Source organism: Ambystoma mexicanum, chromosome 14, assembly GCF_040938575.1.
Source record: "Ambystoma mexicanum isolate Mex_15411 chromosome 14, UKY_AmexF1_1, whole genome shotgun sequence".
NCBI lineage: Eukaryota > Metazoa > Chordata > Amphibia > Caudata > Ambystomatidae > Ambystoma > Ambystoma mexicanum.
This window is the reverse complement of record NC_090940.1, coordinates 102,180,041-102,205,355: the sequence shown is the minus strand read 5'-3', so window position 1 is coordinate 102,205,355 and position 25,315 is coordinate 102,180,041. Positions and strand designations below refer to the sequence as shown.

Sequence of the window (25,315 nt, the reverse complement as noted above, 5' to 3'; positions counted from 1 at the left end):
GTCCACATTAATGAGCGCCATTGGTCTATAGGACGATCTTTCCAAGGGTCCTAACCTGGTTTCAGAATCAGGGATATTTTGGTTTCTTTCATGGATGGGGCTATTTGGCCTCTATCTTTGAAGGTGTTAAAGAGGTGGGTTAATTGTGGTACCAACTGCCCAGCAACGGTTTTGTAAAATGCTGCCGAGTATCCGTCAGGGCCTGGGGCCTTGACCGAGGGCAGTTTTCCGATGACCCCCCTTACCTCATCCTCCGTTATCTCTTGGTTTAAGTTATTCTGAGCTTCCCTACTTATTTTGGATAGCTTTATCTTTTCCAGAAACTCCTCCTGGACTCGGGCTTGGGGAATCTGTGACGTATATACGGATTCAAAGAATTTGGTCATGGTTTCTTGAATATCCTCTTTCCGGGTGACCCGTTCGCCTGCGTCTGTTTTCAAGGCTGTGATTATGTTCCTCGATGCCGCCAACTGTGGGAGACGCGCCAGTAGGGCATCAGCCTTGTTTGCTTTAGCGTAATATTTTTGTCTTACAAATAATAGGGCCCCCTCTGCTTTTTTGGTCTGTAGTAACCCCAATTGGCCTACCGCCCTTCTATATTCCCTTTGATTGTTTCTGTTGGATGCTTCTGTTACTTTTTTCCTTGCCCCCTCTACCACTGCCCCCAGCTGGGTCTCCATGGCCAGCAGCTGTTTGTGTCTTTGTGCTTTGGCTGCTATGATTTTCCCCCTCATTGTGTCTTTGAATGCGTCCAATCTTGTTTCTTCCCCCGTTTCCTCCCGTTTATTATTCTCAAAGAATTCTCTCATCTTTCCCTCCATCTCTTCCCTAATTATGGGGTCCCTCATCAAGTAATCCAGGTATTTCCAACCCCAAACCCCCCTCCTCTTGTTACCCAGTTCTAGTTGCATTGATATTATCTTGTGGTCTGCTATTCCCATAGGGCCTATCTCTGTATCCTTTACCCTACCCACCAGGTTCGCTGAGACCCACACGTAATCTATTCTTGACTGGGCCCCATGAACTTCCGAGAGGAAGGTATATCCCTCCTTACTCCCTTTTATTTCCCTCCAAACGTCCCTTAGACCCATACCGGATATTCTTTCCCTCAGTTCTGTTGAGGCCACTGCCCCCCCTCCTGTGTTTTTGTTCCCTGATCTGTCTCTGGCCCTATCCCAGGAAATGTTCAGGTCGCACATTAAAATTATTTGGCCCTTTGAGTGCTTCTCTATTTTCTCCAGGATGTCCCGTAGGAAGGCCTCTTGCCCCGAGTTGGGTGCATATGTAACTACTATCGTATATGTCCTGTCTCTTATTTTGCCTCTCACTATTAAATATCTGCCTCCTTTGTCCCTTATTGTCTCTTCCACCCTGAAGCTGGCCGTATTTTTGATAGCCAAAGCCACCCCTCTTAATTTCGTTGCCATCCTCTTTATTGGGGAATTGAGACCATCAACATTATGAGTAACCCATTTGAATGGTAAGTACTTGTGTTCTCACACTCTGTGTGTCCCCCTGACTCCTTCCCTTCCTCCGTTTTCTCGGTTTCACGCCCCGGTTCTCCCTTTCCTTGCCCGAATCATTTGTTGAGTGGCACCTTCTCTCCCCCCCTCCTCCCCTCCCCTAACCTCTCCCCCTCTCCTCCCTCTCCCTTCCCCTGAAGTCCTCGTCCCCAGGTCTTCCCGCCTCCCCCCTCCTCAGGCTTCCTCGCCCTTTCCGATCCCATGATGTTTACTCCTCCTCCCCTCTTTGTAAACTTTTCTGTCCACAACCCCTTTTGTTATAAACTCACTCGGTGTTAATCCCGTCCGGTTCGGCCCTTTCTTACGCAGCTAGCTCCTTCCCCCCTTCCCTCCCAGGCGGGGCCCCGTGGGGCTGGTCTTCTCCTTCTCCTCTCTCCCACAACTGTCCATTCCCACGGCCTGGGTCCCAATCCGTTCCCTGCTTCCTGTGATTTTCCTGGACTGGCCATCCCTTGGTCCCGGTCCAGCTTGATGTGTAGGATCTCTGCCCCTTCTGGCAGTGTGGTAATCCGCTTCTGTGAACCTGCCCACTCGAATAGTAGCCCGAAAGGAAATGTCCACTTGTACTTGATCCCTTGCTCCTGAAGGTTCGCCAATACTGGGTCCATCTGTCGCCGTTTGGTTAGGGTGCTGTTGGCAAGGTCTTGATATAGCTCAATTAGTTGGCCCTGGTATGTTATCGGCTCTTTCTGTCTAGCCGCACTGAGGACGGCCTCTTTTTGTGCATAACTCGTTAATGCAGTCAGCACGTCTCTCGGTCTAGCGTTCTGGTTCTTGTTGAGGCGGCCCACTCTGTGAACTCTGTCCAGCTCAATCTGGTCTGGAGTGGCCTCTCCCAGCAGATCTGCGTATATCTCCTGGATTGTCTCCTTCAGGTCTCTATCCTGCATCGCCTCTGGCAGAAACTTCAGCGGAATGTTGATTCTACGAGACCTGTTTTCCAAATCTTCCATTCTGATTCCTAAATTGTGTGTTGCTGTGTCCAATCTATCAATTACTTCGCTGTTCTCCATTGTTTCTCTGCTCACCTCCTTTAGACCTTTTTCTATGAGATCAGTTCTCTCTCCCAGCTGACCTACCTCCTGCTTAATTTCAGTCAGGGCCTGGTTTATATCCATTCTTATCAATTGGAATTGATCTTGGAATGTCCTTGCCAGTGTGGTTTGCAGGCAGGGAGAGCAGCTGCCCATGCAGGTCTTGGCAGGAAATTTGTTATGCCAGTTCCAGTTCCTCGGGGTGGCCCCCCTGTCGTGTGGCTCTTTCTTGTTGTTCCCTTCGCTCTTCGGTGGGTTCTTTATTTGCCCACATCGTTATGAGCGGGCCTGAGGTGTTCGATCTATTCTTGTTTTTGGTGGCCATGGTTAAAACACCCTGCTAGTGAAGTGTTAGTTATTCGTCTTTGCTTCTGTGATGAGGCCTCAGTCTATGTGCCTCCTTGGCCCTTACTACACTCCCTTCTGGGTGGTTCCCCCGGTCCTGACCGTTAATCCGGTGTCCTTGATCCCTCCCGACGTGTAGGCTCTGTTCTGTATGTAGCCTATGCTCGTTAAATGTATGTCCCTCTTATTTATGGATTATTTTATTGGCAATAAATGTCTCTGTTTCTTCCAATCGTTTTTTTTTATCAAGGACCCTTTTAAGCTGTCTGATACTCTGCCCCAAATTGCTTTTCGTGGGTTCAGGAGTGGAGGTAGGAGACCTGTTCTTGGTTGAGGTGCCTTCCCTGCCCTGGCGTGTCCTCCCCTGTGCGGCAGAGGAGGGGGCTTCTTCCGTATGGTAACCTTTCTATTTCAGAAGAGGAATACCTGTCTTTATTTTGCGGCCAACGTTGGGGGGTCCGTGTTCTCCCATGCTAAGTCTACCTCCTTTTGGGGGGTCCACCCTTGTCCGGGTCTTCAGATGTGGTGGGGTAGCCCTGCAGTCGGATAAACTTTGGGGCGCGATCCCCAGGTATCCCACTCTCCCCGCTGCTACCCCGTCTCACCCCCGATCCCCTTGCCGCCGGCTGATCTTCCCGCTTCCCAGGGCAGGATCCTTCTTCTCCGCCACTGCTTCGGCCGACGTCAGCTCCTGCCTCTCAGTCCCAGGCGGCACGCGTTCCTCAGGATCCAGGCATTCCAGCCCCTGATGGAGTGTGTCTCGTTGTGTCGGGGCGGGCTGCATCACAGCTCGACTCCCGGGCTCTGCCTCTCTTCTTGTTGGCTTCTTGGGAGGTTTCGGGCCAGTCAGTCCTCCGATCCACGCTCGCCAGAGACTTCTTCCCAAAGCGCTGTCTGCTACTTGTGCGCTACCCTCTCTCTTCCGGGCAGAGCCCGCACCTCTCCCATCATCCGCTTACTGGCTGCCTGGTCCTTGCTCACTGCTCCCGGTTATACCTTCCGGTTCGTCGTCACCGTGTGGCGTCCGCTCCTCTTCTTTTTTTGCCTGTCTACAGCCTGACAGGGATGGTGGAACCGCTTTCTAGGCTTGAGGGACTTCGGAGCGCCGTCGACACACGTCTACCTGGTGTCGGTGGCCATCTTGGAATCCTCCGTTACTATTTGGATATCGGGAGTGATACAAGATTCCTTCATCTTGCTCAATTTTACAAAAGTCATACGTTTCACATTCCCACAAATAACCCCATGGTATTGAGCATTTTCCATTCCTTGTCTTAATAGTCCTTGCTTACTAATCAAAAGGATTTACCGAATTCATGGAGATAATCTCCCTCGCATTAGTAAAACAAGCGTTCTAAGCACATACGCCGTTTTGGTTCACCATGAATACTCGTGTGATGCAGATGGCCCCGCCTGTCACCTAAGTTACTATTTGGGTATCGCAAGTAATCCAATATTCTTTTATCTTGTTCACGTTTGTAATTATCAGGGTGATCCTTTTCATATACCTATAGCATGAGAGAAAGGAAGTAGAAACATGTATATCTATATTTACCCAATTAATTAGCAATTACCATCTGATCTGGCAAGCATCCGTAATGATTATGTCCCCAAATTGCGAATGTATTCCCAATTAACGATATTAGTGAGACACTGCTTCTTATAACAGTAGAAAGATCTGCAAGTGCTGTGATAACATACTCGATCAAACTTGTTTTCTCGCGCTACAGTAATGCCAAACATATATGGAATTGAATGATTATAATGTTTGTTGCCCTTATTTATCCTAGATTCTTATATTATACTTCTTATATTCAGTGCGGCCCATTTAGGATGCTGTAAGACTACTTATTATACTTGTTCCTGTACCCCATTCATAGAAAATAACTAATTTCATTGTCTGAATTAAGACCAATACAGGTGCTGCGAACGTAACAGATAGTTCTTTTCTGTGTTTGCCACAGATGACGTTCCTTAACGTCACCTCTCTTGTTGAGTTTAACTCTTTTTAGACCTATGAATCTAATCCCTGATTTCTCATCCATTGGGTGTCCTTTCTGCCAATGTGCAGCTAATGGCAAATGTGCGTCCTGCCTGTTAATGGAAGAAATGCGTTCCCTTGTTCTTACTTTCAATGGCCGTATGGTGCTACCTATGTATATTTTGTTACAGGTACATATCAGCGCATATACAACAAACAGCGTTTTGCAGTTAATAAATTCCTTGATCATTAGTTTTGTCCCACTGGAGTCACAAAATTGCTCTGCATCTGGATGAGCAAATTTACACATTGTGCATATACTACATCTGTGGAAACCCTGTCTTGTCAGATTCAGCCACATTAATGCTTGTTATTTGCTTCTCCTTGCTAGAAAGGATGGATTTAGTTTATTTTTCAAAGTATCTGCTCTCTTGAAGATAATCCCCGATTCCTCATCAAGACATCCATCTACATCCTTGTCTAGAAGTAGAAAATGGCAATGCTTCTTTAAAACCTTTCGGATCTCAAGTTGATTCTGACAGTATCTTGTGATGGATTCGACTTTGTCACCTTGTGTTTCCTTATTCATCTGTTTCTGTATCAAGGTTTCCTGTCCGTCAATTGATTGTGCCTTTGTTAGTGCATCTTGAATTATGTTACGTTGGTAGCCTCTTTCCAGAAATCTGGCTGACAGTAGGTCACATTCATGATCAAATACCATCTGATCCTCACAATTTCTACTGGTTCTGATGAATTCGCCCACTGGTATGTTGCGTATAACTGATTTTTGATGGATACTGCTGGCATATAAGGTCGAATTTACTTCTGTAGGTTTCCTGTAAGTTCTTGTCAGTAGTTTACCTCCTGATGCATATATCTTTAAATCAAGAAAGTCTATTTCTTTGTCATCTTGCGTTGCCACAAAAATCATTCCAAAATCATTTGTATTAAGCTCATTGATAAATTGTTGCAGTTGTGCCATAGTTTCCTTCCAAATAAATGATATATTATCTATGTACGTTGCCCAGAGAAGTGCTCCTTTTAAATACAGCTCATTGGTGTAGATGGCAGTGTCCTCAAAGAGGCCCATGAAGAAATTTGCCAATGCTGGTGCATATTTGGTGCCCATTGCTACTACCCCTTGCACTTGTCCACAATACGTGTCATTGAAGATGAAGTTTTAGTGTTGTAATGTTGCCTCCAACATTTCCATAAGCATATTGCGTTGGTGGAAGTGAGATGCAGAGGCATCTCTAAACATGTATTAAACGGTCTTGATGCTAGCTCATGTCTAATGGATGTGTATAGGGCACAGACGTCTAGTGTGACCAATAAGAAGCCATTTTCACAACTTTTAGTTTTTAAAATGTTGAGTACACTAGTAGAATCTTTGAGATATTAAGGCAGTTGGTCTACAAAGGGCCTTATCATGACATCAATGTATGCAGATAAATGTTCAGTGGCCCACCCAGTTCCACTAAGGATGGGTCTAGCTTCTGGTATCCTTTCAAAATCTTTATGTACCTTTGGGAGAAAATACATTGTTGAAGTCTTGGTTCCTTAACTCTTAAAAATGCTGTCTCTTCAATTCCTTCAATTGCTCTACAACCATCTTGGTGGGATTTTCTTTCATTATGAGGTAACATCCAGGAGTATTCAAATGACGCATTGCCATGTCAATGTAATCGCTTCTGTCCATTACGACAATGCTGCCCCCCCCCTTGTCCGCTTCCTTGATGACTATTGATTCATCTTTTCTCAGATCAAGTGCGGTTCTTTCTTGTCAAATTAGATTCATTCTGTTAATGTATTTCATTCGTTTTGCTGTTGCATTGTACTGTCCATTGTTACTATCATTCATGACCGCACGTTGAAACGCATCAATGACATTGTCCTGTGACAATTGTGGAGTGAACCTCGATTGGGGTTTAAATTCATGCGAATGATAATTCACTGAAGCAATCTGAAGCTCCTGCATGAGGTTTCTCAAAGTCCTGTGTTTCGTTTAGTGATCGTAGAAGAAAGGTATTCTTAATATCAGTGATGGTAAGTTTCCTTTTTTCTCTCATCAGTATTTCTTCTTTGACTTTATCCATCGGTGCAAAGGTTAATCCTCTATTCAGCACATGAAGTTCCTCTGCAGTTAGATTTCGATTAGATAGATTAATCACTAAGTTATTCAGGTATGCTTATTGGTCAATACTTTGATGCTGGCCTTTGTGAGTCTTTTGTTTCGATCTTGAACCTTGTTTGGATCAGCAGATTTCTCCACGCCCCCTCCTTCCTCTCCTCCTGCCGGTGGAGTTGCCGTAGTTATAGGCTGTGTCAGTTGACAAGAAGAGATTTCGATTAAGATGAATTATGCTAGGAAACCAAAGGGGTGAGTTAATTAACCTATAGCAAAGCTTGTTAATTAGGACTTGACATGTCTCCGATACAGAATTGTACTTTTTGATGAATAGTATCAGCGCTGTTGGCACTCCCCGGTATATGGTTGTACACGGATGGCATAGTATCGGCATTGTTGCCACTACTTCCTATGATTTTACTATGGATTCATGCTACAGCGGCCATAGCATCAGTGCTGTTGTCACTACAAGCTTACACTACAGTAGGCAAAGCATTGCCACTGCCGACACCACCTAAATCGCTCCCTCTCAGTGTGAGGATCGTTGACGATCTTTTCACCTTTGGGAGAAAAATTAAATCAGAGGATTATGCAGTGGATTCGAAACTTGTAATCCATGCGCTAGTGATCACCTCTAGCATTTGGTTAAGATAAGCTGGAAAAGTATGAAGAAGTGTAAGCAGCAGTCACACCGATCCCTCCAACCAATCCACCTTGGTTGGTACTGATAAAGTATATTAGTGTGGGCTGGGAAGGTAATGCGCTATACACCATTACATTAATGAATCACATAAGTGAGTCAAAGTTCTTCAGGATTATCCTGTTTACACGTTCGCGGCTCGATTTCACGAGCGATACAGCGGCTCCTGCCATTTGAGGCCTGTATTTACGCTGTTTGCTATTTGGATGACGCTTTTGATCTTTATTGCTGCACTGCAGTCTCGGCTTTTTCATTGGATCTACCATTATTTCATTTGACTGCTACCTTGCGCGCCTTGAAGATGAGCTGTGTGTCGAAACACGTGTCGGCTGTTCATGACTTCATTAAAGAACTTTTACTCACTTATGTGATTCATTAATGTAATGGTGCATAGCACATTACCTTCCCAGCCCACACTAATATACTTTATCAGAAAAATAAAATCGTTGCGATTTTAAACATTGTTGTGCTGAACATACCACCTCCCTGTAGTTTCAGGAAGAGCGCTGCGATGCCCCTGGGTCCTTGTAGCGCTGTATAAGTAACAACTAGCATCAAGGACATGAGACAAGGCGGGAAGAGGGCACCTTTTTCATACAGATCCAGTGTCTTTACCTGCAGACATTTGATACCAATCTTTTATGATGAATTCCACGGCTTAAAGGTTTTTCTCGAGCGACACTTGAGTTGAAGCATTCTTCTTCATGTCCCTCCATTACGGCTTTCCGTCATGACTTCAGCATTAGTGTAATGTCACATCCATTGACGTACTTCCAGAGGAATTGGCACATTAGCCCAAGGATAACGCGAGGGCCGACGCCGATATTCGCAGCTGCGCCGCAATCACCATTATAAACCCATTCGGCCAAAAGAGCACATTAGCCATGGGATAAAAGGCGCCCTACTTATCATTGACTGAAATTATCTGACAACTTTTAACAGAATGAGACTTCACGGCCGCCATTTTGTTAAATGGCTCATATAACCCATATCTTTTTGTATTACTCTTCCTTCTCAGAGGTGAACTGTAAATGTCTAAAAGGCATTGTAATACTACTTTATGTAACTTTGTGATTCAAAATCAAAAAAGCTGAAAAGGAAACTTTTCTAGTGTTTTGTTTATAGGAGGTGTCCCAGAGCTCTACAAATCCATTTTACGCCAGACTGTTGGATGAGTGCATGGAGCGAAGGGATGGATGTCCGTGTAAATGAGTCGGAAGGGCACTATTCATCTGCATGAAGTCTGAGGAAAAATGTAATTTCCTGCCTGTAGCGATATAAATAAGCAGGTAAGAAAAGTGGTCTTCCATAGCGCCTCTTTCTGCCAACTGTTGTTGACTTCGCCCCGCGTGGCTCTTTAAGAGAAGGGAGAAAAGATAGCTCAGGGACAGCACGTTTGCCTTGGAAGAAAGACAACATGGCGTAACACGCGGCAAAAGAGTTTGAAAACCTTTCTATTTGAATTCCCCTCAAACTCATTTGCATGATCACACTATCTTGGATCGGTTTATTGTTTGATGGGTTTGTCTTCATGTTCTGTGTATCATGCCCGGATGCTTTTCGAGTTACCGGCGTGTAATAAAACAACATAAAATAAAATAAATAAATAAACATAGGTTTGAATCCCGATCCCGCACTTAGAAACCACTCGCTGGTATGAAGAGTGTTATAAATGAACAATAAAATCAAATAAATAAAATAAAATAAGTAGGATATTGGGAGATGCAAAAGTGAAACCTGAGGTGTCGATGGGTGCAGTTCGGAAGTACCTGGGTCCTTTGTGACAATATGCTTCTATAGGTTTGGCTGAGAGATTTGGGACGATGTTATCCAGAAGGGGGAACCCAAGGACTGAGAGGTTAATGGTAATATTACCGGCTGGTGTGAGGAGGTGGAACAGGTCTAAAGCTGGGAGCTTAGTTAGATCTGGTACAACTCATAGGTAGCCAACTCGTAGATGGGTTCTGGTGATCATCATTCAATTGTATTTCATTATGTGGAGTCCAACCCACGTGGGCCAGTTTTGCAATAGGGTGCTTGGCGGGACTCATATCAATTCCTGGTAATTTATTTTTAGCTTTAAAGGGTGACTTCCATGGGTAAAACTGAGGAACGTAGGCAGGGACGTCATTTCACCAAAATACCAGTGGTAGCGGAAGTGACATCACATGACCTTTGACCTCTGATGACATCAGAGGAAGTGATGTTATTTGACCCGACCCCAAAGTGACATCATGGGAAGCGATAGAACATGACTGTTCACCCCTTTAATGCGTCTAGCCATTATTGTATAGAATTCCAGAAAGAAAAATTGTTTGTTATTCCTATTCTTTCTTATTTAGGGTCACTGCTCAAAGTGTTACACTTGTGGAACCACCTGTCTTTTTTAAGAGGCCTCAACAAATTCCATCCACTCCAGAAACAAAGATCAACAAGGCACTGGCCACAGCCCAGGAACTTCAATGTAAAAAAAAAAAAAAAAAAAAAAAGATTTTACCTGGCAACCCCAAATGACGTCCCTGAAAGTAGGTGGATAGTTGAGAGAGGTTGGTTTTATTTTGAAGATAGTTGAAAATCAGGTTCTTAGTGGTTTTCTGAAGGTTAGGTACCCTTCTGTATGGAGGTGTTTGGTAGGCTGTTCAATAGTTTGGTCACTATAGAGGAACAGGATGCAGGGCCTTAAAAATAATTAGATCACTATTACAAATGTTGATCAATATGCAAGGAGGGCACTGTGCTGCAAAAACATGTACTTGCTGCTACTACAAGATATAGATAAGATAAAGACAGATATTTAGCAGTCCTCTCCACTAGATAAAGGGATATGGTAAACAGGCCTCGCTTTACTAGATAAAGAGATATATATATATATATAGCGGGCCCCTCTCCAATAGATGAAGGGATATATTGAACAGGTCTATCTTCAGTAGATAAATGGATATATTAAGATACATGGATATATTAAATGGGCCCCACTTCACTAGATAAATGGATATATTAAATGGGCCTCACTTCACTAGATACATGGATATATTAAATGGGCCTCACTTCACTAGATACATGGATATATTAAATGGGCCTCACTTCCCTAGATAAATGGATATATTAAATGGGCCTCACTTCCCTAGATAAATGGATATATTAAATGGGCCTCACTTCCCTAGATACATGGATATATCAAATGGGCCTCACTTCCCTAGATACATGGATATATCAAATGGGCCTCACTTCCCTAGATAAATGGATATATTAAATGGGCCTCACTTCCCTAGATAAATGGATATATTAAATGGGCCTCACTTCACTAGATACATGGATATATTAAATGGGCCTCACTTCACTAGATACATGGATATATTAAATGGGCCTCACTTCACTAAATACATGGATATATTAAATGGGCCTCACTTCACTAGATACATGGATATATTAAATGGGCCTCACTTCACTAGATACATGGATATATTAAATGGGCCTCACTTCACTAGATACATGTATATATTAAATGGGCCTCACTTCCCTAGATAAATGGATATATTAAATGGGCCTCACTTCCCTAGATAAATGGATATATTAAATGGGCCTCACTTCCCTAGATAAATGGATATATTAAATGGGCCTCACTTCCCTAGATAAATGGATATATTAAATGGGCCTCACTTCACTAGATAATTAAGCAATAGGCCCAGAGCTGCGGGGGATTACCGAGTCAGGTAGTGCCCTGGGGCCCATAGTTACTGGCACGAGCAAAGTTATTTTCTATTGAGTGCCTCTCTGCTTCCACAGTTTATGGCCTCTCCACCAACACAGCGTGCTCTGCCATTACCAATGTGGGGGCAGATCAAAATCTAGCACTGAACCAGCCACCACACAGGGCATAGATAATGATCTTCAAATGTTGAACAAAGGCGATTGGCTCACGCCTCCTGGCCGCAGCGCTCTCTGCTGAATTCAACATGGTTGACCAGCTAACACTGAGCAGCCTACTTGCAAAGAGAATGGGTTTCCTGGGCACCATTCTCAACGGGTTCACCTCTTACCTCTCAGACGAGGCACCGAGCCGTCCAGATGGGCATCTTCAGGTCAGGCCACATCTGCTCACCTGTAGCGCCCCCTAGGCGCAGCACTCTCCCTTGTGATCTTGGATCTCTCTCTATATGGAGCAATTGGGATCTCTTCTCAATGACCCGAATATCTCACTCCACCAATACACAGATGATACCCAACTATACCTAAGGGCCAGTTGTACCCAGGACATCTCACGCCCCAGGAACTGCCTGTTCTCCATCCATGCCTGGATGACAAGCAAATACTTGAAGCTCAATAGCACACAGATGGAATTCAGCCCACTCGGTCTGCCTTATATGAAGGATACCATTAAACTGTGGCAAAACGACATGCACCTTGACAACTTCACACCTCTCCTGGCTCTGACTGCCAAATCCCTCAGGTTCACTATAGACCGCACTCTCTCCTTCCAAAAACATCTCCACAAAAAGGCCCAAACCACCTGGCACCACTAACCCTCCTCCGGAAGAAAAAGCCCTTTCTTCCACCCGAGGACTACAGAACCACAGTCCAAGTCCTGGTAATTTCCTATACCCTCCTCAGCAGCGTTCCGGAGACGCACATGGCACCACTTAGGACTGCATGGCTCGTAGCGGGAAACAAGACGTTGAACTCTGTTTCTCCCATCCTAATGGACCTGAAATGACGTCCCATCCCACCCAGAAGACTCTTCGAGACAGCTTGCACACTGGCCTGCCTGCAAAGTTCTCTAGCCCAGGTGAGTCATACTCCGCCAGCAGCCAGACTACCACTGGGATCGAAACAAAACTGGCATGCAAGTAAACAAACAGGAAGCAGGCTGTTTCTTGCTATGCCCCTGCCTACTAGAACACCAGCGGGGCGGCAATCGAGACAATGCCAATGTTCTTGCAGTTCAGGGAGGGACTCCAGGCCTTGCTATTCAGTCCTTACATATGTGTCGCCTAGGCCCTTTATGTTATCACATCCCACCGCCATGGCGGAAACATCCCATGTAAACCCTGCTCCTTACCTCATATGTTACCCTCAAAGACATGCATTGCTCTCCGGTGCTTCCTAGCTAGTTTTGCGCTATGTAAACCTCAAATGCAGAAAAGCTGAACACCAACAGCAGGAGGTGTGCAGTGGGGCTCTAACAGGAGCAGGCAGGAGCTGTGCAGTGCAGCACTAAAGAACAGGAGCAGGCAGAAGGTGTGCAGTGGGGCTCTAAAGAACAGGAGCAGGCAGGAGGTGTGCAGTGGGGCTCTAAAGAACAGGCGCAGGCAGGAGGTGTGCAGTGGGGCTCTGAAGAACAGGAGCAGGCAGGAGGTGTGCAGTGGGGCTCTAAAGAACAGGCGCAGGCAGGAGGTGTGCAGTGGGGCTCTAAAGAACAGGAGCAGGCAGGAGGTGTGCAGTGGGGCTCTAAAGAACAGGCGCAGGCAGGAAGTGTGCAGTGGGCCTCTAAAGAACAGGAGCAGGTGGGGGTGTGCAGTGGGGCTCTAAAGAACAGGAGCAGGCAGGAGGTGTGCAGTGGGGCACTAAAGAACAGGCGCAGGCAGGAGGTGTGCGGTGGAGCACTAAAGAACAGGAGCTGTGCGGTGGAGCACTAAAGAACAGGAGCAGGCAGGAGGTGTGCAGTGGGGCTCTAAAGAACAGGAGCAGGCAGGAGGTGTGCAGTGGGGCTCTAAAGAACAGGAGCAGGTGGGGTGTGCAGTGGGGCTCTAAAGAACAGGAGCAGGCAGGAGGTGTGCAGTGGGGCTCTAAAGAAAAGGCGCAGGCAGGAGGTGTGCGGTGGAGCACTAAAGAACAGGAGCAGGCAGGGGCTGTGCAGTGGAGCACTAAAGAACAGGAGCAGGCAGGAGGTGTGCAGTGGGGCTCTAAAGAACAGGCGCAGGCAGGAGGTCGGCAGTGGGCTCTAAAGAACAGGAGCAGGTGGGGGTGTGCAGTGGGGCTCTAAAGAACAGGAGCAGGCAGGAGGTGTGCAGTGGGGCTCTAAAGAACAGGCGCAGGCAGGAGGTGTGCGGTGGAGCACTAAAGAACAGGAGCTGTGCGGTGGAGCACTAAAGAACAGGAGCAGGCAGGAGGTGTGCAGTGGGGCTCTAAAGAACAGGAGCAGGCAGGAGGTGTGCAGTGGGGCTCTAAAGAACAGGCGCAGGCAGGAGGTGTGCTGTAGGGCTCTAAAGAACAGGAGCAGGGAGGAGGTGTGCAGTGGGGCTCTAAAGAACAAGCGCAGGCAGGTGGTGTGCGGTGGAGCACTAAAGAACAGGAGCAGGCAGGAGCTGTGCGGTGGAGCACTAAAGAACAGGAGCAGGCAGGAGGTGTGCGGTGGGGCTCTAAAGAACAGGAGCAGGCAGGAGGTGTGCAGTGGGGCTCTAAAGAACAGGAGCAGGTGGGGGTGTGCAGTGGAGCTCTAAAGACCAGGAGCAGGCAGGAGGTGTGCAGTGGGGCTCTAAGGAACAGGCGCAGGCAGGAGGTGTGCGGTGGAGCACTAAAGAACAGGAGCAGGCAGGAGGCAGGAGGTGTGCAGTGGGGCTCTAAAGAACAGGAGCAGGCAGGAGGTGTGCAGTGGGGCTCCAAAGAACAGGCGCAGGCAGGAGGTGTGCAGTGGGGCTCTAAAGAACAGGCGCAGGCAGGAGGTGTGCGGTGGAGCATTAAAGAACAGGAGCAGGCAGGAGCTGTGCGGTGGAGCACTAAAGAACAGGAGCAGGCAGGAGGTGTGCAGTGGGGCTCTAAAGAACAGGAGCAGGCAGGAGGTGTGCAGTGGGGCTCCAAAGAACAGGCGCAGGCAGGAGGTGTGCATTGGGGCTCTAAAGAACAGGCGCAGGCAGGAGGTGTGCGGTGGAGCACTAAAGAACAGGAGCAGGCAGGAGCTGTACGGTGGAGCACGAAGAACAGGAGCAGGCAGGAGGTGTGCAGTGGGGCTCTAAAGAACAGGAGCAGGCAGGAGGTGTGCAGTGGGGCTCTAAAGAACAGGAGCAGGCAGGAGGTGTGCAGTGGGGCTCTAAAGAACAGGCGCAGGCAGGTGGTGTGCGGTGGAGCACTAAAGAACAGGAGCAGGCAGGAGCTGTGCGGTGGAGCACTAAAGAACAGGAGCAGGCAGGAGGTGTGCAGTGGACCTCTAAAGAACAGGAGCAGGCAGGAGGTGTGCAGTGGAGCACTAAAGAACAGGAGCAGGCAGGAGGCGTGCAGTGGAGCACTAACGAACAGGAGCAGGCAGGAAGTGTTCAGTGGGGCTCTACTCAAGCAGGAATGGATCAGGAAGGTCTTATGGTACAGCAGCAGAAAGGACTGGGGCTTGACCCGAAAACAGGAAAAAACACTATTATTCTGAAAACAATATATGTAGCCTGACCCAGGGATGTCCAACTCGAGGCCTCAAGGTGGATCCATGTCAGATTTTCAGGATACCCCTCATTAATATTCATGAGATAAATGTACATTTAATGATTGTAAATGTATGCCCATTTTTGCTCATGAATATTAATGGAGGATACCCTGAAAACCTGTCAGGGTATCCTCCAAAAATATATGTAGCCTGACCCAGGGATGTCCAACAGTAACATTTAGACATACCTAGACTGGTTGCACAAAAATGCCAGTCGAAGCAATAAGACTCATCAAGAACACAACACACATTCAAGCCTGCGTCTCTACGGCCTCTAACAACACAGCCAAACTCTTTAAAATCTGCAAAGAACTGGCCAATCCTGTTGCAGTTTCTACCTCTCCTGTTCCCTCAACAGGCCCTCTGTATGTCTTTGGCCTCTCGCTTCTCCGCTAAAGCTCAGGACATCCTGTCCACTATCTCCTCTTCCTCTCTCGGCCCCCTTTGGCCATCTCTCCCTCTCCTCCTCCTTTCTCCTCTTTCTCTCTAACACCTGACAAGGTTTCTAGACAAGTCCCATCCATGGAAGTGTCGTCGAAACAGGTGCTCGCCTGCTCCTCCAGAACCATCAAGGACCACATTGACACGATCCAGCCTTGTCCCTTTTCTGTAATCATTCTTTTGGCACTGGAACTTCCCCTCTCCCAAATTCTTGGAAAAGCTGCCCAACTGCCATCTTACACTCTACACTGAATCTGTTGGTTGTCTCCATGACCATCAGTCTGGCTTAAGAGCTGCCAGAGGCACGGAAACTGCTCTCCTGAACACCTGTGAAGATCTGATCTCTAACCTTGATTCCAGCATTCCTTCTGTCCTCATCATCCTGGAACTTTCCTCTGCTTTCGCCACAGTCAACCACGCCATCCTGATCAATTGATTTTGTGAGAAGCTGGGCATCATGGATCAGGCCCTGGAGTGGCTGACCTCCTTCCTCTTGGACCGCCCCTCCCAGGTCCAACTTTGTCCCATTCACTCCGCCACCTCTCTGTACATGTGGCGTTCTCCAGGGCTCTATCCTCTCACCCTGGTTTTTCAACCTCTACTTGGCTCCTTTGACCCACCTGATCTCTACCTTCTACTCTAACTTACAGTCTTGTGCGGATGACACTCCGCTTTCCTTCAGGCTCCCCTCAACCTACTCTCCTCGCTCATTCCTGGTGTCATCTTCAACTCCACTCTCTCTTTCTCTCCTCACATCTCGGACATCGCCAAGAAATCCCACTACCAGCTGCACCACCTCAAAGGGACTCTTCCATTTCTCACTTTCCTCCAGAAGCTCACTGTCTCCAGAGCTCTGGTTCTCTCTAGGCTGGACTACTGCAACAGCCACTTTCTCAATCTGCATTCCTCTACTCTGCACCCTATGCAACTAATCCAGAACAGGACTGCGAGACTTATCCTTGGCCTCAAGCCCAGGGACTGTATCTCTCCAGCCATGAAATCTCTCCACTGGCTCTCGGTGGCTGCAAGGATCAAGTTCAAGACCCTTTTCATTGTCCGCAAGGCTTTCTGGGGCTGGTATCTGCACTACATTCAACGCTATCTTCCAAAATACCTTCCTTCCCGAGCCCTAAGGGTTAGATACTTCTCCAGGCAGAGAGTGGGGGTGGGGGGGTAGATCCTTCTCCCCTGCAGGCTCCTCCCTCTGAAATGGCCTCCTTGACCCTCCCAAACTTGAGCCAGACCACCTGAAGTTCCGGAAGCAGCTCAAAACGTTCCTCTTCTCCTCTGCTTTCTCTCTCTCCCTCCCCTGCTGACCTACCTGTCCGCTGTACCAACTGGTTGCTTGGCTACCCTCTGTCTCACTGAGTCCAAGCTCTTTCTCGATCCGTCACCCTTGCACTGCCTCCAGGCCTACCATGCAGTTAGGGGCTGTAACTGTAACCCTACACTCCCTTGTTCTCCTTGCACTACCCAGAGCCGTGCTGGCGGCACTTACTCAGTGCATTGCTGCCCTGTTTTCCCCTCCCCTCTCCCTTGCACTTCCCCCCTCCCTTTCCCCTTGCACTTCTCGTTATCGATCTGAATGACACAAGGCTTAGTAAGATCATTTGTCTTGTCCTCCCTCAGTTTTCCTTCTCTTGTCTTGTCGTGACTAAAAACACTTGTGTACAGGTGCGTTATATATGACTTATCATATCATAACATATCATTTTATCACAGAGGCCCAGAAAAATATACAGTGCCACAGTAAGAAATGGCTAGACTGGCAGAACCTGACTGCTTTATCAGAAATGCCCAGTTAAAAAAAGTCAGACCAAACTGAGGAATGACTAGACTGGCTGCACCAAAATGCCTCTCTAGCCACTAATACCACATATCATGCCTGCTTAGCATGGACATGGACGACCATTATGATTTATTGCACAACCCTACCCCCCCACACATCTCTTCTCCCTGCCATCCCCTACCCCAACCTCCAAAATCAGCTCATTGGGCCAGAATTACCTCCATGTCCTTCTTCCTTGTCCCAGTGCTTACTTATGAGGCTCCTTGCCTCACTGGTAAGTACTGGGATGAGGAACAGTGGGACTAGTAGTAATGAAGATTACAGGTAGCTAAGTCAGGCATTACCTTCATGTACCTCTACCTTATCCCAGTACTTGTGTATGAGGCATAGTGCCTCATACACAAGTACTGCCTCATACACAAGTACTGGAATGAGGAAAAATAGGGCTAGGTGTTAAGAAGATTACCAATAATTAATCAAGGCATTAAACACAAGTAGTGGTGGAACACCATTGAGCTGGCTGGGCTTCAGCACTCCCCCACCGCCCCCCCCCACTGAAATTGTGGGCTGTGCTGACTTGACCTGGCTGACCTTCAGAGCAGTTGCCGGACAGAAAAGGACACAGATGTTAAACAGCACCTGGGTTTTGCCATTAACAAGGGTCCAGCCCAGCAATTACTAACGTACATCATTTCACTGTTAGTACCTGCATTCAAATGCCACATTTTTTAAGCAATTGAAATTGTGATGTGGGTTTAGTACTTGCATGCCAGGGGAGTAATTGGAAGGGTAGAGCGGAAACAGGAGACCAGTCATTCTCACAGCAGCCAATAAGTGGGTGCTTTCAGACCTATAGGAGAGAGTTAACTGCTTGTAACATTGAAGCTGCACTCGAATAGTCTCAATAAAATGCCTAAACAAGTTAGATGCCCCCACACAAATAAGTTTGCTCCTCCCCACCACACGTGAAGTTAGCACCTCTCCCAACATTTGAAAAGTTAGTCCCCCTGAAATGTAGGTTTTGTTGCGCCTCTGAACACAAGCACACACACCATTAACCATATATACACACGCACACCCAGCCATCCATATATTTAAGTGTGCACCCTTTCACCATACAGGCACACCCAGGCAGCCACCCACACATTTAAGTGTGCATCTTTTCACCGTACACGCACACCTAGCCACCCATACATTTGTGTGCACCCTTTCACCATACACTCACACAGGCTGTTACCTATACATTTAAATGTGGACATTTTCACCATACAGGCACACCCAGGCAGCCACCCACACATTTAAGTGTGCATCCTTTCACCATACACTCACTCACGCACACGTCATGGGTTGAGGGGAGACATAATACTTCAAAAATACATTGGGCCTCATTAGGACCCTGGCGGTGACGGTATGAACGGTGCTGGTAAGGCACCGGCACCGTTCATACCGTCCCGCCGCATTACGAGTTCTGCTCACGGATTCCTGACAGCTCGCCAGGTCTTACCTGGCGGGCTGTGCGGCACCCACGAGCATACCTTGTAATTGCGCCGGGGGTGCCGGCGCAACCATACTCCCCACCCCCATTCTGCCCTCTTGGGCAGAATGGGGATCGGGAGCCCGACAATACCGCCACCCGCGAATGGGCAATTACCGGCCCATTCATCTTGTAATGGGCCGGTTATTGCCCAATCACGGGAGGTGGTGCCGGTAGCGAGCATGGCGGTAGCCATGCCTGCCATACAGGCACAGCTACCGCCATGCTCGTAATGAGGCCCATTGTTTCTTTTTGAAGTCACTCTTACTTCATAAAGAAAATATTTCCGTTAAGGACTGAACCATAATGGAAATAATTTCTTTATGAAGGCAGAGTGACTTCAAAAATAAACTATTTATTTTTGAAGTCATAGGGCTTCCCCCACCCCATGACATGGAGGCCTCCAGCCTAGGGTCTTTAGCTACTGGACTTTTTGTATTCACTCTGCCTTCATAAAGACATTATTTCTGTTACAGAAATCATTTCTATAGAAATGCAGAGTGAATTCAAAAAGAAAATGTAAACAAAAAAAAAAGAATTGGAGTTGGACAACCCTGCCCTAGCCGAATGCAGTGCCATCAGTGAAGCTGACGTCCGATTGGGCAATGCCCTATTGCAATTCATAGCCTATTAGAATGTTTGCTGTAATACTTCTGGGGCGAGGAGCGGGTCGGGCCTCAATGGGCCTCGCCACCAGGTTTAGAAGTTCTCACAGGGATAACGTTTTATTGAACTTCCTTAAGCCAATATCTTTACACTTTAATTCAGGACTCAACAATGTATCCTTCCACAGTCGATAAAATGAGTACCACTGATTTGGGATAAAAATAAATATCCGTGATCAGCGCCAAGAGGCCCCTCTGGAGGTGAGAGGGAACGCTATGCACATATGCACGTCATGTTATGCGTGTGTGCTACATGTGGCCGCTTCAGGCTAGAACTCCCTTGCACAGATTGCAAAGCATTTTTTATTTTTTATTTTTTTTACATGTTTTAATTAATATTTTTCAAATTCCATACAAAACATAAAAGTTAAATTACAGACATTTTCCATTTTATTCCCCTAAAAAAATCATTGCCATTGACAATGCATTTATTTTGAAGAAGTCTTTATGTTCAATTAAAACAATTATGCATTTTATATTGTAATGGGAAATGCCACTATTCACAGGCTTTTTTTATTTATTCGCTCAATCAATCAAAATGTATTTGTATAAATCCATTAAACACACATATACAAAACCATGCAAAATAAAAAACACCTAGAAATATCATCTGAAAAACTCGTATATAAATCGCAATTCTTGTAGTACCTTAAGAAGCCTTATTGAAGGGCATCGAATTGACACTTTTACAGAGATAATTAGATACGCCGAATTCTACTCCACCTCTAGTTACTCTACAGCAGATTATCACAAAAGTGGCCTAAAACACTTCCTCCAGAAAACCAAAGATACCGAACAGAACCAAGAAATCCCCGTCACACAGCTTTACAATCTTTGCATGGCCAACAAACTTCATCAGAACTATTCTTCCAGTGAAAGGCAAAGTGTGCCAAAGGGAAGATCCTCAGCCGTAATTTGATACATGCGGATTTTGCTGCAGAAGCTTCCGGACATTGAAATAACACAATTGTAATAGTCAAAGTGATCTCAGAGCAGAGAATTTGCAGAGCAACCTGCAATAAGCTGGTCTAGATCCCCTTAATCCTAGACACTACACAGCTCCCTTTTACTATGTGCTCAACTTCCCAAAGATCATCGATATTCAAATTAGAGGTCATCGATATTTCATATATTTAAACCAGGGAAAGGATGCGACTGATGGTTGGCAAAGAAAATTAGACAATGCTTTCTGGCATGTTCCTAAAAATGGCGGTGTCCAAAGTCTTTATCCCGCGGAGCAAAGATTTCCAGTTAGCTGCATGCGTTATTCCGGAACTGTGCAAAAGGACTGAAAAAAAAGGTCCGTCTTTACCAAAAGTCTGAAAATGCATACCATCAAAGGGTCGAACACCAAAGGATCGAACCTTTGGTGGCAGGCATTTTAGGACTTTTGGTAAAGTGAGCGGGATGTTGCGGGGGACACCGCCGCAGCTCACCCGAGAAGAAAAAACAAAAAACGGGAGCTGCCCTGCAGCTGCCCGTAACAAAAAAAAAAAAAAAAAGGACCCTGCGACGCAGGTTCCCGATCACGGAAGTGAAAGGGAACTGGCGTCGCAGGGACACAGCGTGAAGAAAAGGTAAGTAGGGTTTGGGGGTTTGGTTATGTTGAGGGTGTGGTGTGGGTGGGGGTGTGTTGAGGGTGTGGGTGCGGGGTGTGCCGTGGGTGTGTTGTGGGTGTGTAGTGGTTTGCAGTGTTTGTTCGCATGGGAAATGTACAAACCTTTTCCGTCACAGACTTCCGTGATGGAAAAATCACGCAGATCCGTTATTGCACCTGTTCCCGAGGCCGTACGCAAAGGAATTGGAGCTGTTGAGTATCCTATTATTTGATCATTCTAAGAGCTTTGGATTCCTGTTTCTTCACGTTTCTGCTCCACACAGGGCCACCGTAAGGGCTTATGCTGTGCACGCCTCCAATGCTGGCCCTACTGCTCTCCCGCGAACGCGCCCAGAGAAGGTCTGCATTGTGCCTTTTCGTCTAGATAATACTGTCTTACTTTTTTTTTATCTGTGTGGCACAGGTCCCTTTCTAATGAGAGAGGACTCACAAATGGATAAAAAAAATCCAATTTATCGAATATATGAATTGGCAATTTTAGATATAATTTTGAAGTGTTATGTGGTAGTCAGCGATTGATTTAGTTTTAGAGATGCTTATTTGCAAGCCCCTTACAAAACAAACACAATGCAAGGTGTGCAGCTGCTTCTAGGAACTGTTCAGAGTTTTCAAAATGAAGACTACAGCATCGGCAGAGAGCAATTTGCCCATTGACTGCCCAGAGGGAAGTGGGGCGTCGTATCGCTATCTTTAAACATCTGTCACCAGGCTATTGGTGTAAAGGGAAAACAGCAAATACGAAAGCACATGGCCCTGCTTGACCCCCGAGCCATCTGCTCTCCTGCCATGCCATATCTTGCCACGGCGTGGAAGCACTGCTAGAAGCTGTGGATTGCTAGTCATAAATTCTTCACTATATAAAAAAAATCTTCCATTTGGGTCCACAAATTTTCACTTGGGACGGCATCAGAACCTGTCTTGAGATCGATAAATGGTTGGTACAAAGGTTGTTTATACATGACAATATATTCTTAAAACAACAGAAAACAATCAAAAAGATTGGGCAAGAGTGCTAGCCCTTCTACAAACACCAGCCCGAGATTCGAGCCTGGTCACCAAATCTTTACCATGTATGTTTTCCACAAAATCTATGAGTGAAGTTAGGCGACAGATAGCTGGAAGTATCAGCCCGGTCCCCCATTTCTTAAAATTAGAATTATTTCAGTTTCCCTCCTGCTAGAAGGCAACACCAAGGTCCATTTCAGACAGTTAAAGAATTTGAGGGAAAAAGGAGCCTGCACAGGCCACGCACTCAATGTCCACGCGGATGTGATTTTGGGATATTTGAGGGCGTCTACAATATCTATTTACATGAGTATATATACATATTTGGTGTTTTGTAGTGCACAGTATACTTCTGTGTCAAGTCAACTTTTTTCATTCACTTGCATTGAAAAGATGGCAAAAGACTCCTCAGCAAATAACAGAGGAAATGGGGGAGGATAATGGGGATCATTACAAGTTTGCCAGTATTCCGGCGGTAAATCTGCTGGAATACCGGCAAACGGAATTACTGATACTGCAACTTGGTCAGGTGGTATTAGCAGTAGGGGTATTACCTCCTGCAGTAATAGTGCCAGATTACAAGTGGTGATTTGGCAGTGTAAATCCCTATTTTAGGGGGATATTTGCCAGTATTACCTCTGGAGGTATAACCGAATGGTAATACCACTGATTTTTCAAGATGAAGTGGAGGAGTTACCTCCAATTTGAAGCTATAGGTAACTCCTCCACTTTTACCTCCAAGAATTGGCAGCATTACCATCTGGTAATACCGCCGGAGGTAATACTGGCAAACTTGTAGTTTGCTGGTGCAGGAAGAGTGGAGGCAAACCGAATTACCTCCACTTTTTTCCCGCGCCGCCAATTTCGTAATGAGCCCCATTGACTCCAATGGTAGAACATTGCATGCACTGCAGCCCTTGAAGGTGTTGTTACCTGGATCTTCGATGCTCAGGTTCTTCATCAGCCACTGCACAACATCTGCACCTACAGAGACATAATCACATTGCACATGAAAAGCTGTCAAACAGTATGCTTTAAATACATGCGTGAAGCATGGGAAAGAAATAGTGTTCACACTTCTCTAATCTACTATAGATTTCTATTGGTGCCTCTATTTGAGGAATGAAAATCCTTCTTGTATTCAACTTTTGCAAACATTCAAAGAAAACTGGCCGGTGGTTATGGACATGGCTGTTCAAGCAGCCACTCGGCTTATCTAAGTGTTTTACTATGCACTAGCATGTGTACCCGTGCTTCGCACGGTAATTCCTCGGGCTGAAGCGTGTGAGCTTGAAGTGCCGTATACAGATGAAGCGTGTAAGGTTGGTACTGTTGAGGCGGCATGGGTTCATCAACTTCTGTGGGGAATGAAGTTCCTGTAATTATCATGCGAGATTTGGCACGATGTGATGGACAACGTCATTGCGGACACTAATGAAGAGACATGCACCGTGTCCTGTCACCTGCATTACTACAAAACCACTGTTTTGCGTCACCCGCATGACTTCAAAAGTGAGTGCCGCTAATGTCAGCTAGAATGCTTGGAGTGTGGAAGGTTTGGGGACAGTGAACTGCTGAACTTTAGGAACAATAAACGTAGAACAACGGCAGAACTACGGCACAAAGAGCCATATGGCAGGGGGTAAGCATTGCAGACCACTTAAAATGTTTAGAAGAAGTTACATTTTATATTGTTTACTTTGTCTACACCAAGGAACCTACCCAAATGGCAAATTTAAGATTTGTTGTATGTTGGTATGTATGCTGAACATTTCGAAGAGACACACACATATAACCAAGCATTGCAGACCACTTAAAAATGTTTTTTACATTTAATAATGTTTATATTGTCTACACCATGGAACCTATCCATATGCCAAATTTCAGGTTTTTAGCATGTTGGGAAGTATGCTGAGCATTTCGAACAGACACACACACATATTGAAGCATTGCAGACTGCAAAAACTAGAAAATGTCCATTTTATAAGGTTTGCATTGTCTACACCATGGAACCTACCCATATGCCAAGTTTCAGGTTTTTAGCATATTGGGACAGCTTAAAAAAATGAAAAATGTATATTTGATACTTTTTACATTAGGCCTCATTACGAGGTTGGCAGTAACTCACCAGTGCCACTGACGGGTTGCCGCCAACCCGTAACAACGTTTCTGCCGCCTGAGATCCCGGTGCCACCGGGACATTACGAGTCACGGCGGCCTGGGATATCAGGCAGCGGGAAAATGTTGTGCCCCATTCCCGTAGATGCACGGAAGCACCAGCACCTTTGTCAGCTGTGCCGGGGCTTCCATGGCAACCCTAGCTACCGGGGCTGATGCGCCTGGCACGTCAGACCTTTTGGGAGCATCTGCTCCGGCAGGCAGAGTTGTAGTCTGCCGGTCCGGAAAGGGTGCCGGTATGTTGCTACCAGCCCCCTTATTTCCATACCGGTAGACTCATAATGAGGCACAATTATTATTTACACCATAGACCTGCCCACAGGTCAGGCCTGTCGGTAGTTCACAGCCCCAACCGGCAGACTTGTAGTTTGCTGGTCCGGAAAAGGTGCCGGTAATCGTTGTTACCGCCACTTTTTTCCAGACAGGCAAACTTGTAATGAGGGCTAATGACTTGAATTTTAGGAATTTTACCAACATGGACCAGATTGAATCCTGGGACGCTGATGCAAATTCCTTTTCAAGCACTAGCAACAACACTTCAAGCCCCCTATCTGCAAGCAGACAAGTGAGAGATGGAATGGTTGGCAAAGGTCAGCATAGAGCTGGCAGTGTCTGATCAAGGGATACTGGTAAGGGGATGCCGCCTGGTCATACCATCTTCCCGACAAAGGAGCCTGGTACTGACGGCACATGAAGGACACCAGGGGGTGGAGGCCACCAAAAAGATGCTCAGACAGACCATATGGTTCCCATGTATGGATAACATGATGGAGTAGTGCTTCCCGTGCCAGTGTACATCTAAAGGCGAGCCTCCACTCCCACTGCAAGTAGCCGAGATTCCCGGGAGGCTGTGGCACAGAGTCACAATGGACTTCTATGGGCTGCTAGAGATAGGGGACAATTTGCTGATCATCGTGGATGAGTGCTCGAGGTCCCCTTTGTAAAGAGAACAACCTCCACAGC

At 46.5% G+C, this 25,315-nt stretch overlaps 1 protein-coding gene across 4 annotated transcripts in view; it reads right to left on the bottom strand.

Annotated features, from left to right (window-relative positions):
• RGS6 (regulator of G protein signaling 6) overlaps nucleotides 1-25,315 on the bottom strand; it is a 1,543,034-nt gene that overhangs the window by 399,926 nt on the left and 1,117,793 nt on the right. For all 4 annotated transcript variants that reach the window (XM_069638605.1, XM_069638608.1, XM_069638607.1 and 1 more), the window contains one exon: nucleotides 23,108-23,158. In XM_069638605.1, the coding sequence (XP_069494706.1) occupies nucleotides 23,108-23,158 (51 nt within the window). The remainder of the gene's footprint in view (nucleotides 1-23,107; nucleotides 23,159-25,315) is intronic.